Source organism: Trachemys scripta, chromosome 10 (genome assembly GCF_013100865.1).
Source record: "Trachemys scripta elegans isolate TJP31775 chromosome 10, CAS_Tse_1.0, whole genome shotgun sequence".
Classification (NCBI taxonomy): Eukaryota; Metazoa; Chordata; order Testudines; family Emydidae; genus Trachemys; species Trachemys scripta.
Genome location: NC_048307.1, coordinates 83,423,877 through 83,440,049, shown reverse-complemented (window position 1 = coordinate 83,440,049; position 16,173 = coordinate 83,423,877). Strand labels below are relative to the sequence as shown.

The following is a 16,173-nucleotide window of genomic DNA, read 5'->3' as shown; positions in this document are numbered from 1 at the left end:
AGCTATTTCTCTGCAGTTTGTTGGCTGTTGTTACAAAGATACTGAAAAAGGGAACTTCCTGACACTTATGGGTCATTGTTACAGGGTGGCTGCCCCTTAACCCGGGTTACTGAAGGGGCCCATCTGGGTATGGATCAGGTGATCTCCTTAAAAGGCGCAGAAGGTGAGTGCAGTGAAGGGGTACTCGCTACTGAGGCGGGAGAGCAGGGACTGCTAGGAGTGGGCTGGCTCCAGCAGCAAGTCCTGGGACTTGGCACTGAGACTCCAGCCAGGTAGGGCCTGGGAGTGGCCTGGCAAAGCAGGAAGGCAAGCCCCAGGCAGGAAGGCCTGGAAGGAGGGTGATTAGAGACCACTAGGAGTGTGGAGAGGAGATCCCGGGGATGGGGGACTGAGACTACAGGCAGGAAAGGACTGGGAGTGACCCGATGAGGGTTAAATGGCTGGACTTTGGTTTGGACTTAAAGTTTCATCCTTGAGTTTATTTTATCTGATCCAGACTTCAAGAAGGGGTGTTGTGCCTGGACGAAAAGGGTGTGTGGAGTTTCCTTCAGGAGCCCCTTGAGGGGGAAACTGAGGCAGGCTGCCTGAAGCATGACCCAGGCCATGCAAAGGTGCTCTGGTGTAGGCTACTTCCTCAGACTCCTTTTTCCCCCCTGCTATTTCATCCCACCGTGAAGCCAGAATGCTACTCACATGCTCCAACCTCACATGCACAGGCTGGATCTGGCAGAGTCCAGCAGGAGCTGCACACCACCGAAGAGCAGGATTTACCCCCCAAAATTAGGCCCTGATCCTGCAACCGGATTCACAGAGACAGGCCCTTATGCACATGCAAGGCCTCAGTGTCTTTAATGGGCTTTTTGCAAGGGTCTAGCCGTACAGACCTAACAGCATGGCTGTGGCCTTACTGAGTGGTGGTAACTCAGAGGTTTCCCTGGAGAAGACTATGGGGCTGTGCCGAGCATCGGCAGCCCCCACTGATTGCAGCTGGAGCTTTGACAATCAGGCTCCTGGAGCTGAAATTAATTTCTTAGGGTGTCACTTCTCTTCCCTCTGCTGCTAACACCAGCCCCACCAACCACCTAGTGCCTTGTCCTGTCTATTGCTATCCTCCATGGTGTCTCCTGCAAGCAGAATGACCTCTCACCCCTGGTGTGCCTGATGCCTTCTGCCCTGGGAGCCCAGAAACACTAATAAAAAAAACCAATTATCCAAACTTTGGCGACGTTTGTATTTGGACCAGAGCTTCCCAGCTGGGCCCATCTCTATCAGGCCAATGTAGGAGTTAATATTGTGTTCTAGCCTATGGAGGAGACAGTGGTTCCACTGCAAACTGGGGCACCAAAGACAGCATGGGTTTCCAGCGCTTGTCCACATGAGCCATATTCCTTAATGATAGTTCATGTGATCTTCCAGTTGGTGCTTGGTCGATTTCTCTCTTGTCTGTGTGCTGGGGTGTCCACTAAAGGGGTTAATGGAGGCAAGATGGGCCAGTTAGCCTATCAGGCAGCAAGCTGGGAGAATTATGGCTGAGAGGACGTCCCTAATTAGGGGAAGCTCACCTGTGCAAGAACAGGTGGGGCATCTATAAAGCAAGGGAGCTGATGGCAGAGAGAGGCTGCAAGGAGTAGGTTGCGGTCACTCCCTGGGGGGAGGGAGTTGTGAGGCTGGCAAACCCAGAGCCAGAAGGTATGGAAGAAGCTCAGGGAAGAGTAGTAAGGTCCATGAGGGAACAGACCTTGGCGGCTGAAGAAAAGGCTCCTGAGATGGAACCCAGAGGAGGGGGCGGGCCTGGGTTCCCCTCCAGCCACTCAGGAAGCGGCACCGGCTGGGCAGTGAATGGGAAGGCTTCCCGAGCCCATTTGACAGGAGAGACTTTGGTACCAGGGAAAGGAGAAACACAGAGAGTGACCTGGTCAGAGGGCCCAGTCACGAAGAGGAGGCTGCAGGGCCCAGAGCGAGAGAGTGGCCCCAGAGAGAGCAGCAGCAGGGCGTGCAGCGAGCAGCAGAAGGGGACCTTGGGCCTGGAAAGATTCCCCAGAGCTGCCAGGAGGAGGCGCCACCTACAGTGAGTGGACCCCAGGACAGTCTGCAGCTACGTTAAGGAACGAAGGCCGAGAGGGTTAGCTTTGAGCACTGCCAGTGTGACCTCACTTGTTTTCTCATTTAAGAATGAAACCATTAATGTTTCAGGTTACATTGTTTCCAAGATGTATCTTATGGCTGAATGATGCCTTCATGCTGTACTTGTGATGTGTGGAGGGGAAACACACACACACGCGTGCAGTAAAGCACAGCTAGCTGTCGGGTGTGTATGGGAGGGTTACGGCAACCCCTGGAATGTGCTGTGAGGATTTCAGCTCTGGACCTGGGATCGTTCTCTGAACTGTTCCTGTGATTCCATAAGCATGGTGCTGATGCTTCTGTAGTGCAGTGTTCAGAGGGGAACAGGAATGCCCCAAGTACATTCTTTGCAGTGTGGAGTACCAAGGAGACTTTCAGAAACACGAGATATGAATGCTGTCTCGGGGAAGATTATTACAACACATCAGTGGCGTAGCCACAGCGGTGCTGAGATGGGAGCTCCAGGATTGTCCCTTTCACAGCTCTATTCCTTATGGAGCTTCCAATGAGTTCCTTAATATGTTTTATTCTGTCTCCCTCCATAATGGAAGGTGGACGTGTATCATGGCCTCTGTCTAATAACTGCCCAGAATATCCTTCAAAAGGGACATGTTTCATCACAAGGAGATTTTCTCCTGGTAAAATATTTTAAATTAAAAATTACCAATTACCAATGGATGAGATTTGCTCACATTAATTTACAATGTTATTAATGCTTTTACATATGGCATCAGCAATTCCTGTACAATACACAGGATGGATTCTATTCTCACTTACACTGGTGTAGATCAGAAGTAACTCCACTGAAGTTGATGAAATTACACTGGCAGGAAATCAGCATAAAAGAGAGCAGAATAAAGCCCTTAACAGGCAAAGGAATAAAGATTGCTTTATTTTAATTTTCTGGACAGCAAGGATCTAAGTGTGATGGTCTTTTTTAAAAACAATCTGTTAGAGATGAAACATGGTCATAAAAACACAAAGCTAGAAAGGCAGGGGAAGGATACTACTAAACATGTAATTACTATAACTTACACAGAATAATGAATGCTAGACCAGATGTTGATCAAAAAGATAACAGAGGTATTTGGCCTTGAGGAATGCTAATTACACTTGATCTTGTTACAGGCAGAAATCTCAAGTCAGGTCACTTGTATATCACAAGTTGGATGGAAGCAACATTAAGTTTAGAATGTAAAGTATTACCATCCTATATAAAAGTAAGCCACTGTGTCCTACCCCTGTAGCTTCCAGCTTCTGCAGAACTGTATTGGCTTCCTTGTTTACATACTGTAATTCTTAGCATAATTCCAAATGTTATGTGATTAATCCTTTATAATGAAGCTACGACTCATGCTGCATTACTTTCAACAATTGTTATATATGACATTATATATTGTTAGTATGGCATTGGGTGTTAACATCTGTCTGCTGAAAAATTCAGGTTTAGCTTTAAAAAAAAATATAAAGCCATGCTGAAAAGCTCACTGATTTGGGAGCATTAAACTGTTTATTCTCTTGTGATTCTAAATAGGTTGACAATATGATAAATAGCCGCTCCCCAGCTCTGCTAAATGACATATTGCGAAGTTCTTCTAGTCTAACAATTTTTTTCTGTCAATCATTACTTTAGTAAGTCTGCTTTTAAATAAATAATAATAATCCTTAGCATTTATATTGCACTTTTCTTCTTCAATATTCTTTACAAACTAGCTATTTAGTCCTCTCAAGACTCCTGTGAAAGGGACTCCGCCGGCTGAGTTATCCCTAGCAAACAATGCATTTGTTGATATTAGTCCCTTCTCCTGTTTGTGGATTATCGGCAAATAGACTTCAGTTTTCACTAATCTGTTTCTTATTTGCCGAATGGCTCATGTGAACATACTTCAGCCTATGAACTATTTAGTTATTGCTTTGAGTACTTGTTTATGCCTAACTCCTGCTATGGGGCTGGCCATCTAAGCCACATGGTATTGTTTCTGTTTCCTGACTGGATAAGTCCCCACCTATAAATTGCTTTCAAGATGGCCTTGTGAACACCTCCAGTGTGCCTGTATATTTGCATAGGGTATCTAGGTGCAGATACATTCACATGAGCATTCATGACACTTCCCCTATCCATGAACAATCTGGCAACCAACATTTCACGCAGACACTTGCAAACATGTGACTCAAAGGGCTATCGGCTCCTCCTAAAGGAGTTCACCTCTTTTATCTGAATGAATGCTTGGGAATATATTTTCCCCGGTGTTTGTCCAGCTCAAGAAGTGTCCCAATGTCACAGATTTGGAAATCAGCTGAGGCCAGAGAGGCAGTCAGTGTAAGAGGTAACATTAGAACTCCACGGTTCCCACGGGGGTGCCCAGGCCACTAGACGGCATCTCCGCCCTACTCTCTTTACTCAGCAGGGTTACACCGAAATCCAGACACTCTTCTCCTGAGTTGTAGAACGTAGGGGGAAAGTTCAAACTAAAGGGCCTGATCCTGCAATGCAATGAGAGATGCTGAGCAGACTCAACGTAATGAGAGGTGCTGAGCACTGATAGCCCCTGTTCCCTTCAGTCGGAACTAAGGGTCCTCTGTACCTCCCAGGATGTGCTCAGCACTTTACAGTATTCTCTCCGTGATGTACGCCCTGCACACGGTGATCACCCCTTTCCTGATCTCTGCAGTGATTAGCTGGCACCTTAAGCGTCTCCCAAATTTTATTCTTAAATTCCAAATACATTATGCTGAATGTTAGTTACAAATATTTGATCTTAGCTGTTACTACCTTCACCTTCACCAACAGATGAACTGATGCTCTGTGCAGAGTTCGATCTGCTGCCCACTGCTTTGTAATCTGCAACAGGGCTTTCGGGGCCAGATGTAATGGAGCTACACTGACTTGCACCAGCTGAGCATCTGACCTACAACATCAATGATTTTGTCACAGAATTTCAGTGGCAAATGCCTAAATTTCAAGTTAAAAAAAACAAAAACAAATCTGTGACCTGTCCAGGTTGTTGATTCTAAAGAAGCATCGCATTCCAGAAGACTAATGCAATGCACAGATGCATATTGTTTTTGTTTAAATACATTAAGATTAAAACATGCTGCCGGGCAACAGACACAATTACTAGATGAAACACACACACACACACACACACACACACCCTTGCTGGGGAACCACCTCAGGCCTCTATCACTTGAGCTAAAAAGGATTTCCCCAATATGTAGCAGTAGTCGGTCCCTTTATTCTGTCTGTGGCCCAGGCACTAGAAGACAAATATCTCATACATTCCACTGCCTGCTGTAAGACAATCAGAATATTTCTTGCCCCCAGACATCTGCATGGAAACAGCGATGTCTGGATTTAATGATATTGATCAAGATAGAGGATAATATTTTCAAAAGTGCCTAAGGGATGTAAGACTCAATCCTATTTTCAAAAATGACCTGGGCACTCAATGAGACTTCCACGTGAACTCCTAAATTCCTTGGTCATTTTTGAAAATAGGATTTAGAGTCCTAAGTCACTTAGGCATTTTTTAAAATGTTACCCTTTGACTTGTTTAATCCTCAGCAAGGCAGGCAGTTGTGACCCCTAGTCCAGGGATCGGCAACCTTTGGTACGCGACCCATCAGGGAAAGCCCCTGGTGGGCCAGGCTGGTATGTTTACCTGCCGCATCTGCAGGTCAGCCCAACAGCAGCTCCCATTGGCCTGGGACGGTGAACCACGGCCAATGGGAGCTGCAATCGGCCGAACCTGCAGACGCTGCAGGTAAACAAACCATCCCGGCCTGCCAGCGGCTTTCCCTGACAGGCCGCGTGCCAAAGGTTGCCGATCCCTGCTCTAGTCTAATGACTAATGGAAACAGACTGGATTTATCGTACCTTTTATCTTTTCTTCACTGGAAAGGTCATTTAGTTTCAGACCCAAATTTAGCTGCTTCCTACGCAAACCTGATTTTTTCACTGATTTAAATTAATTATAGTGGAGTGTGACTTTGGCACTGATGTCCAGAAAACATGATGAGTTTCATCAACCGTGAATCGTTTCACCATAAATCTCTTTAAGCTTTCTGCACGGACTGTTTTTAATGGAGTCCTTTGTGATCCCACATCCGGACTATAGCAGACGAAGGAGGTATGAGATATGACCGTCTTCAGTGGTTTGCACCTGAAATCTACTTTCTACAGGAGTACTGAAAGAAGACAAGAAAGCATAGTCCCAAATAGGTAAGCCGACAGGACGTGAACCTGCACCACTAGAGTCAATTGGAGCTTTGATGTTAACTTCAGCATCAAATTTGAAGGGTAAAGCCCTTGCCCTATTGAAGTCAATGGGAGTTTTGCCTTTCTCTTCAATGGAGTCAGGATTTTACCCACCGTTTCTAATATTTTGATATCCCTGTGATTAAAGCGTCATTTTTTTGGATTCAACTGGAACACTTACCAGCCCATCACACGTGCTCAAAGCTGCTAAACCACCTTTCAGCGCCCAGTTCTGGACCTCTCCAATCATGTGACAAAAGTTGTGATTGTAAGACTGGATCTTGGCATTGGTGATCCCTCCATATCGTCTCTCACTAACAAACCCAGGAGCAAGTAGATTGTTATTAACGCTTAAATTGAATTTTAGATGCTGTCCTTTGTAATGCAGCTCATAAAAGGAGAGCAAATTGTTCCTTGAGGAAAGGGCCCTTTTGTGAATTGCGCGATGAGCCAGATCATAGGACAGAAAAGATCCGCTCTCATCAACTCGGACTGGATGAACAACGTCATAGCCAGAATATTGCTGGAGAACCGTCTCTGTGAAGAAAACATTTGCAATGATCAGATATAAAGACGATGATGATCTTTCATCCCAAAGGATCTCACTGCACATTATGTTTATTGGTTCTACAAATTCCCAGTAGGGAGGGATCATTCTTCCCACCTCTGAACTGGAGACACATATGGGATGATAAGTGTCAGCTGTTTAAAAGAGCAAAGGAATACACCACAGTAATTCAGAACAGGAAGTGAAGATTATCTGAGAGGGAGAATTTAGGCAAGCTAAATTACATGAGCAGATAAATGTATTCAAATTGGAATGATGTCAGAACACCTGAGTTAACCCCCTTATTCTTACAAAAAGTGCCAGAGGAAACAGTCCCAAATAAATATGAAAGCTTCATTAGACAAGTAGTGGTGAAGAGCAGACAAAAAAAAGTGTTTTCTGGGTGAGTAGTTATTTAACTTGAATAAATTTTTAAATTCTCATAATGGAACTTCATAAGCAAATGTAAATATTTAATCCTCAATAGACAGAGTTTAATTTGATTGTTTTAATTACAGTTGTTTCAAAACTGCCACCCCCAAAAATTAATTAAAATGTTCATAAACAAATTCTAGGGTCTTTTTCCCCAGAGAACATAAAATTTTCAGTTATAGGTTTTGACAAAAATTCAGAAAATGACACCCAGTTTTAATCAATTGGAGATAGACATTGAGCATGAAATTCATTGATGTACATTCTTTGTCTTCCAATAGAGCATTAGTGAAACACATGACGTCAGAGAGAGTTTAGGAAACCAGCTCTATTGACACTACTTATAATGAGGAGAGTGAGGAAGAAAAAAGAGTTCAAAATACAAGATCTGAAATTTGCAAATGGCTACTTTTTTTTTTATAATGGACTGAACCAAACCTCCAAATCTGAACAGCCAGAAGAATGGCCATATTGGGTCAGACCAATGGTCCACCTACTCCACCTTCTGTCATCCAGTCCCTGCTGCAGGCTGTCAGAGGTTTAGGGACAACCAAAGCATGGGGGTGTGTCTCTGACCATCTTGGCGAATAGCCATTGATGGACCTGTCCTCCATGAACTCCTCTAATTCTTTTTTGAACCCAGTTATACTTTTGGCCTTCACAAAATCCTTTGGGTAGGAGTTCCACAGGTTAACTGCGCATTCTGTGAAGAATTACTTCCTTCTATTTGTTTAAATCCTGCTGCCTATTAATTTCATTGGGTGACCCCTGGTTCTTGTGTTATGTGAAGGGATAAATAACACTCCCTTATTCACTTTCTCCACACCAGTCATGATTTATAGACCTTGTATGGAAGGTGTCCCATAGCCCTAATCATTTTGTTGCCCTTTGCCAGGTACTGAAGTTAGGCTTACCAGCCTGTAATGGCCAGGATCAGCCACAGATTGTCAGGTGTCTGCCAAAGTTTGCAGTTTGAACCCATCTCTGCTTTTTATCTAATGTGGTAGTACACATTATAACACCATCTCACTTGATGTAATACTTCCAACTCTCAGCATTTTTTTCATTAGCAACTTTTATTCTCAAATGCTATGGGTCATCATGCTCTCTTGCCCTTCCCTGAGACTTTGCAAGATGTCACACAAGCTCTATATTTGGTCTCTAGTGAGGGTCATCTTGGCTCAGTGCCTGCAAGCTGCATGGAAACTATTTAAAAACACCATAATAGAGGCTCAGATTAAATGTATACCCCAATAAATAAATAAATAGATAAACAACAGTAAGCAGACCAGAAAAATGCCACCCTGGCTAAACAGCAGAATAAAAGAGGTGGTTACAGACAAAAACACATCATTTAAAAATTGGAAGTTTAATCCTACTGAGGAAAATAGAAAGGCGCACAAATTCTGGCAAGTCATTGCACAGTCAACCTGTGGAACTCGTAGCCAGAGGATGTTGTGAAGACCAAAATTATAACAGGGTTCAAAAAAGAATTAGATAAGTTCCTGTGGTCCATCAATGACTATTAGCTAAGATGGTCAAGGACATAGCCTCTGGATGTTCCTAAGCTTCTGGCTGCCCATAGCTCAGACTGGACAACAAGGGATGGATCTCTTGATGATTGCCCTGTTCTGTTCATTCCCTCTGAAGCACCTGGCACTGGCCACTGTCAGAAGACAGGATACTGAGCTAGGTGAACCATTGGTCTGACCCAGAATGGTCATTCTTATGTTCTTCATCATTTGGAGAACCACCTGACAGAGGAAAACATGAACAGTACAGCCCAGTACTCTAGGAAAGTGTACTCTGATTCCCCCAGAGTTGAATTCCAAAGAAGCCACAAATCGTCACCTAACCACAGAATTTTTAAAAATTCCCAAGGGACCGGAGTGATTCCCGGCCCCGGGACCAGCCCTGGTTGTGCTGCCGGCTCAGCCCAGCAGACAGTCACCTCCCAGCAGGGCTGATGAGTGCACCCAGGAGGCAGGGCGTGGGGGAGGTGGGTCTCTTGGGGGTCTGGGAGGGTGCTGGGTTGTGAGGGGGCGGGGAATATGCGTGTGTTGGGGCACTAGGGAGTGGGAGTTCTGTGGGGGGGGTGCTGGACAGTCATGGGGGGGGTGTGGGGAGGGGGGGGCTGGGGGGGGGGGGGGTGCAGGGGGCTGTGCGTTTGTGGGTGGGGGGCTGGGGGGGGGCACTGGGCATAGTGGGTCCAGGGGGGCTCTGGCCATAGGGAGTCAGGGATGTGTGTGTGTTGGGCTGGGGGGCTGTGTGGCACAACGTGGGCCCAGCCCTGAGGGGAAGGGGTATGCTGGCAGCACAGGGCCAAGTGGGTAACTGCTGGTTTGTAAACAGTGCCCTCACGCTGGGCGGAGCGGGGCCGCCCCTGCCATGCCATGCCATGCCATGCCCCGCCCCGCCCCATTGCCCCTCGCTGGCCCCTCGCTCTGGGGACTGACCTCCCCGTATCATACTCCATTGCCTCCATGGGGGCCCACAAAAGGTTAATCTGACCCTGGAGCTGGGCTCTGCTGGGTCCAGTGGCCCCTAGTGGCAGCTAGCAGCAGCCCATTTCTGTAGGGGAAAGGAAATTCTGCAGGCAAATTAATTTCTGCAAAATTCTGCATTGCGCAGTGGTGCAGAATTCCCTCAGGTGTATCTATTCTGTTCTGCCTGGGGGGACAGAGCCTGTCCCACTCCTACCTCCTCAGAAACACCCCAAAGCCCTGCCCCTCCATGCCGAGCGTGCTGCAATAGTGAGCAAGAGGGACCGAGTGTCACTCTTACTCACATGCACGACTGCCCATCCCCCTGGCCCCGGTGGTGATTTATGTTTCTACCAGCTGCTCCGGGCACCCAAACCGATCTGCCTGCGCTGACAGGGATGGGCATGTGACCGCTCTTGCAGCTTCCCCTTGTTTCCCCATCAGAAGTCATTTTTCTGCAGGGAAGCAAAGAAATCTGCGGGGGACATGTATTTTGCGAGTGCGCGGTGACGTAGAATTCCCCCAGGAGTACCCATTATAAAAGGGACAGGACACACAATTCAGCACACCAGCCTCAAAGACATATGGATCCTTCGGTATGTCAATACTGCAAGCACCAAACAGTCCTTATAAATATGTATTACAGATAAAAAAAATGCCTGTCACACCAAAAGGGACAAAGTAAAAAGTGTGCTGAGATTGCCCAGGAAAATCACGGTGCAGTGGATGTGCTTTCTGAGACAAAGTCTACTTAGGTAAACAGTTGCCCCCTAGTGATAACTGTGGTGACTAGTTAAGGCTTGTACAGTAGTTCCACTTGTATGACCCAGTCAAGGCACCTGCACCAGGGGAAGTTACCAAAGCACCTTGTATACCAGTGGATCTCCCCAAACCTCTTGACTTCTTTGGCATCTGCACTAGTTTCTCCTCTGTCTCTACTCATCTCTAATCTGAGTGATGGGAGGGTCCTGGCTCTGGATGGCTCTGGGGGACTCTCTAAGAGTTGGTCTGGGCCAAGTAATACTTAGTCCTGCCTTGAGTGCAGGGGATGGGACTAGAAGACCTCTCGAGGTCCCTTCCAGTCCTACCATTCTATGGATCTAAGGAGGAAAGTTCCCAGCCTTCACGATTCTTCCCATCTCCTGGTACCTGCAGCAAGCCAGGAGTTTACTGCTGGGGGTCCATTACAGGGCTTCTAATGCTGGAGAAAGGGGGGCATTTGTCTTCCTCTCGGGGTCAGCGGGCACCACCGCTTCCCGGGGCCCTTCCATCTGCCCTGCAGCTAGGTCTTTGCCAACAGTGCTTCTATATCGTGATGCCAACTTTTCCCAACCTAGCGCTAAAATTTTCCCAAACCTGGTGAAAAATCCCCAGATAAAGTTTTTTTACAGTGCTTCTATAGCCTGGGAAATTACCCAAAACCTGGGAATTTGTGAGTCAAAGGTTTCAACGTGGGAAATTGGGAATTTTCATTCAAAACGTTTGACTCAAAAATTCCCAGCTTTGGGGAGATTTCCCAGGATCTAGAGGCACTGTTTGCCAAGCGCACGGTTCAGTCGCGCAGTAAACGGATCCCCGGGGCTCTGTTCCTGGTTTACTGCCTCCTCTCCTGCCGCACCCGGGCGGTCCGAGGCCGCTGACCCCAGACACGCCGGCTGGCGGAGCGTTACCGGCCCGGCCAGAATGAGCTCTCCCGGGACCCACGGGCAGGAGCCGAGCGCCCGGGGCTCCCAGCCCGGGTTCCGCCTGGGGGGACCCCGCGTGCAGCTGTCAAACCCCACCGGCCCCCGCTGCAAACCTTGCCGCTCCCTGAGTCCCCACGCGCCCGGGGCATCCCGGAGAACAGGGCTGCAGCCAGCCCGGGGAGACAGCTCGCCCCCCGCCGCCTCCCTCCCTCTCCCCGCTTCTCCCCGCTGCAAACCAAAGAGCCGCCCGCGGGGTACCGACCTTTCTCCGCGGCTCCGCCCGGCTGCTCGGCGCAGCCCGCCAGGGCCAGGGCTCCGGCGAGGAGCAGGAGGCGCCGCAGGGGGGCTGACATGCTGGGCACGGCCCGGGGGTCACTTCTGCTGGGGGCGGCGGCGGGCTGGGTGAAGGGGCATGTCCCCGCCTCGCCTCGCCTCGGCGCCCCGGGGCCAGCCCGCTCGGGGGGCCGCCTTCACGCCTCCGTTCCCCGGCTGGGGCCAGTCCTCGCCCCGGGGCCCCTGGCTGGCACTTGCCGGCTCTGCGTGTGCCCCGGGCTGTCAGTGTGGGCGCCCCGCGCGGTCCCCGCCCGCCTCCGGCTGAGAGGGAACAACCCCTCCCCGGGTCCCCCCCGCGCCCCAAACTCCCCGCGCCCCCAACGCCCCGCGGCTCCGGGGGGAATGAGCGTGTCCCGGCCGCTGCTCCCCGCGCACACGGGGCAGGACAAGCGCCGGGAGTGACTCAGACCTTCCCCGCCGAGTCCCCAGCCCGCCCCCCGCCGCCGCGGCTCCTTCCCCGGCCCGGCCTCTCGGGCTGGTGCGAGGGAGCCTCCTGGTGGCTTTGCGAAGCACCCGCCGGCGCTCCCCGGGTCTCCCTCGCCGAGTCCTTTGCCGGGGCCCGGGGCCTTTCCTTCGGCAGCTGGGCGCTACTGCAGGGGACCCGTCAGGGCTGCCCAGAGGATTCAGGGGGGCCTGGAGCAAAGCAATTTCGGGGGCCCTGCCATAAAAAAAAGTTGCAATATTATAGAATGCTATATTCTCTTGGGGGCGCCTGGGGCAAATTGCCCCACTTGCCACCCCTCTGGGCGGCCCTGGGCCCCGTCCCACCCGGAGTGTGTGGAGGGGGTTGTACTGAGATTTCAATAAAAAGAAGAACAGGAGTACTTGTGGCACCTTAGAGACTAACAAATTTGTTAGTCTCTAAGGTGTCACAAGTACTCCTGTTCTTCTTTTTGCGGATACAGACTAACACGGCTGCTACTCTGAAACCTGAGATTTCAATGTGGTGCCTCCATGGTCCCATTCCAGGGAGGACAGATTGGCGTCCCTCCTGCTGCAGGAGTGAACAGGACCCTGCGCCCGAGATGTAAGTGTAACCCCCCGGCAGTCACTGGTTTATAGACAGGTAGGGTGGCCAGGCCAGCCTCAGCTCCCTGGATCTTACATCCTCACGGGAAATCATTTAAAAAAAAACGAGTAAAGACTGAGATACAAAGTAAAGACTTTGTCAAGACTGTCCCTTTAATCCCTGCGGTACACAGCAGACCTTGCTTGAGAGGGGACAGGTGGTTAGACACATTGGCCCAGATTCTGAGCTGCCCCTGGGCTATGCTTTGCCCAGGGCAGGAGGGGGGCAGGGCATCTTTGAGAGGCTATCCAGAGTCTGGGAGTAACTGCAGACTAGATGCCCCATTGCCAGTTCGAGAAGCCCAAAGTCTGCTCCAACTTGTGCCCATCTGCCCACTGCCCAGTACAGTGTGTTCGTCTTATTCTAACATTCTCCAAGAAGTCTGGCACTTCTGGCTCAAGGTCGCCAGAAATGAGATCTTAGAAATCAAGACAGGATTAATTTAAATAATGTTAACCAGCTTCTCTTCCTCCACCAGTGTGGGGGAAAGGGGGTGCAATGTCTGTCATATGGTCTGAAAGTATCGGATCTTATTTCTGAGAGTGGGATGAAACCGTCATCCTGTCCCAAGGCTGGGATTCACATCAATATCAGACTGGCACTCAGGAGGTGTGAGTTTAACTCCCTGCTGTGCAGCACATTCTCTAGGTGATGACCCAGGGCAAGTTACCCTTACTGTTTGTTTTGTCAATCTAGGGAGTAAACTCTTCGGGGCAGAGACTACATTTTACCATGCATATGTACAGCGCCTTGCACAACAGGGCCCTGGTCTCAGTGGTGGCCTGCTGTATGCTCTCCTGTATTATTATTACTATGCTGAAAGGTACTGGTGACTGCTTAGATCGCAAACATCTTTGAGACTGGGTGTGGACGCACCCTTCAGTTAACGTAACTGGATAAATTAATCCCAAGGCCTCCCTCCCCCAAGACAAGAAGGGGTTGTGAGTGCACACAGGAGTTTTTGGAATGAGCGGGCAGAGGGCTTTTGCTATGTATTGTTTTGGGTAAGGAGTGTGTGTGTGTGTCTGAGGGAAGGGAGAACACACACACACGCAGAGCAGATCGGGAGACAGACCGATAGGCAGAAGGAGCAGCTGTAAGCATGGTGTCTGACTATGGAAGAAACCTGGGGAGAAGTTTTGGGATCGGGGTGAAGCCTGAAAAAAATGCTCTTGGGGCTGTCAGCAAAAGAAGCTGTTTCCTGCTATTTGATCCCTTCTGCGTTCAGAGACACACGACTTTGTACAATCTTAGTAAATAAATAAAGCCGCATCTAAGAAATACCTGACAGCCACTGATTTCTGCCTCCAGGCCCCCCAACTCTGACTAGCCACACGGGTCAAAAATGGGCCATGTTATTATGGATGATAAACCCCAGGAAGCCATTCCAGCAGGGGCAGTCCCAATATTTGGGGCTTTGTTTTATTCCTGGCCAATGGGAGCTGCAGAGTCAGCGCTCAGGGCAGGGGCAGCATGCGCAGCCCCCTAACCCTCCCCAGGACCCGCAGGGATGTGCCGGCCGCTTCCAGGAGGGCATGGAGCCAGGGCAGGCAGGGAGCCTGCCTTAGCCCCTCTGCGCTGCTGGACTTTTAGCAGTCTAAAATCTCCCAGTTTGGCTTCAGGAGCCTCCAGGAGATCGAGCCCGATTCCGGGAGACTCCCGGCAAAGCCAGGAGAGCTGGCAACTCTAGGGAACAGTAAGTGAACCAGTTATGCAATAAGCAGAGGTTTTCATAGATTCATAGATTCATAGATTATAGGACTGGAAGGGACCTCGAGAGGTCATCGAGTCCAGTCCCCTGCCCGCATGGCAGGACCAAATACTGTCTAGACCATCCCTGATAGACATTTATCTAACCTACTCTTAAGGTCTCAGCTCACTGTCTCGTCATTGTTAGGATCAGGCTCTTTACTCTCTCTGCAAACAATAAAGAGGAATAAAATGATGGTTAAAAACCTCACCGAATTTAAAATAATGCGCTAAAGCCCAATAAACATTCCCGCTACGGGGGCAGATCCTGCACGGTGCTGAATGCCCTTTGCAAGGAGCAGAGCCACCTCAATGCCCAGGGATGCTCCACGCCCTGCAGCTGCCGGCTCATTCACTGCCTATGCTGAAATTTTCAGTGCTTTGGCCAAAGACGAATTGGAAGTCTTGTAATTTTTGCAAACACTGCCCTTTGCTGTAATACTGACCCTAAACGGGAAGAGCATTGTCACTTAGCATTTTATTCTGCATAAAAAATATCCTGTCGACTGTATCTAGATGAAAGGTTAGAAACATCTGAGAACTAGTGGGCAGACAGCTGAGCCATCTCTAAATTTCACAGGGACTTACGCTGGTGAAGCGTACGACAGGGCTCTCTCCTGCTCCCCCCACCCCCTCGCTCTGTGGCATGTGCACTCGGACCTGCCCCCACCCCAAATCCCCTTGCCTGTGCCGGGGGCTCTACAGAGCAGAGGTGAGCAGAGAGGGCACACATGTACATGAGCCAGATTTGCTTTCAGCCAGTAGAGTAAATCTGGAGTGACTCCTTTGAAATCAGTAGTGTAACCCAGTGGCTCTCAACCTTCCCAGACTACTGCACCCCTTTCAGGAGTCTGATTTGTCTTGTGTACCCCCAAGTTTCACCTCACTTAAAAACTACTTGCTTACAAAATCAGAGATAAAAGTACCAAAGTGTCACAGAACACTATTACTGAAAAATTGTTGCCTTTCTCATTTTTACCATATAGCTATAAAATAAACCAGTTGGAATAGAAATACAGAACTGTACTTACATGTCAATGTACAGTATATAGGGCAGTATAAACAAGCCATTATCTGGATGAAAGTTTAGTTTGTACTGACTTGGCTAGTGCTTTTTATGTAACCTGTTGTAAAACGAGGCAACTTTCTAGCTCAGTTGATGTACCCCCTGGAAGACCTCTGTGTACCCCCAGGGGTATGTGTATCCCTGGTTGAGAACCACTGGCTCTGTGTGTTTGCACTAAAACTGGTTACATGCAGGAGGGGTGGGAATGACCAAGCCAAGGCAGCAGATGCATGGTTGGTTATTTGACAATGAGGCAATACACTAAAATATTTTTTAAAGAAGAAATTGAGTGAATCCCTGCTGGACTGGAGCAGGGGCAAAGTCAGTGGTCAGGTGAAGCAGCAGGACTTTGGGTTTGACTGACAGATCCCGTCTGTTAGGAATTAACTTATTGAATCAGACATTCTGGCCCTCTGCACATGGGTGA

General features: G+C 49.0%; 1 protein-coding gene across 2 annotated transcripts in view; it reads right to left on the bottom strand.

Annotated features, from left to right (window-relative positions):
* Positions 1–12,191, bottom strand: part of ADAMTS7 (ADAM metallopeptidase with thrombospondin type 1 motif 7) — a 144,013-nt gene extending 131,822 nt beyond the window's left edge. The window contains exons 1-2 of one of the 2 annotated variants that reach the window (XM_034784955.1): positions 11,792–12,191; positions 6,564–6,919 (exon numbers count right to left, since the gene is read on the bottom strand). In XM_034784955.1, the coding sequence (XP_034640846.1) occupies positions 6,564–6,919; positions 11,792–11,882 (447 nt within the window). In that variant the 5' untranslated portion in view covers positions 11,883–12,191. Of the gene's footprint in view, positions 1–6,563; positions 7,257–11,791 lie in introns of those variants that run through there. The other variant, XM_034784954.1, reaches the window with a different exon arrangement.
* Positions 12,192–16,173: the final 3,982 nt, after the last annotated feature.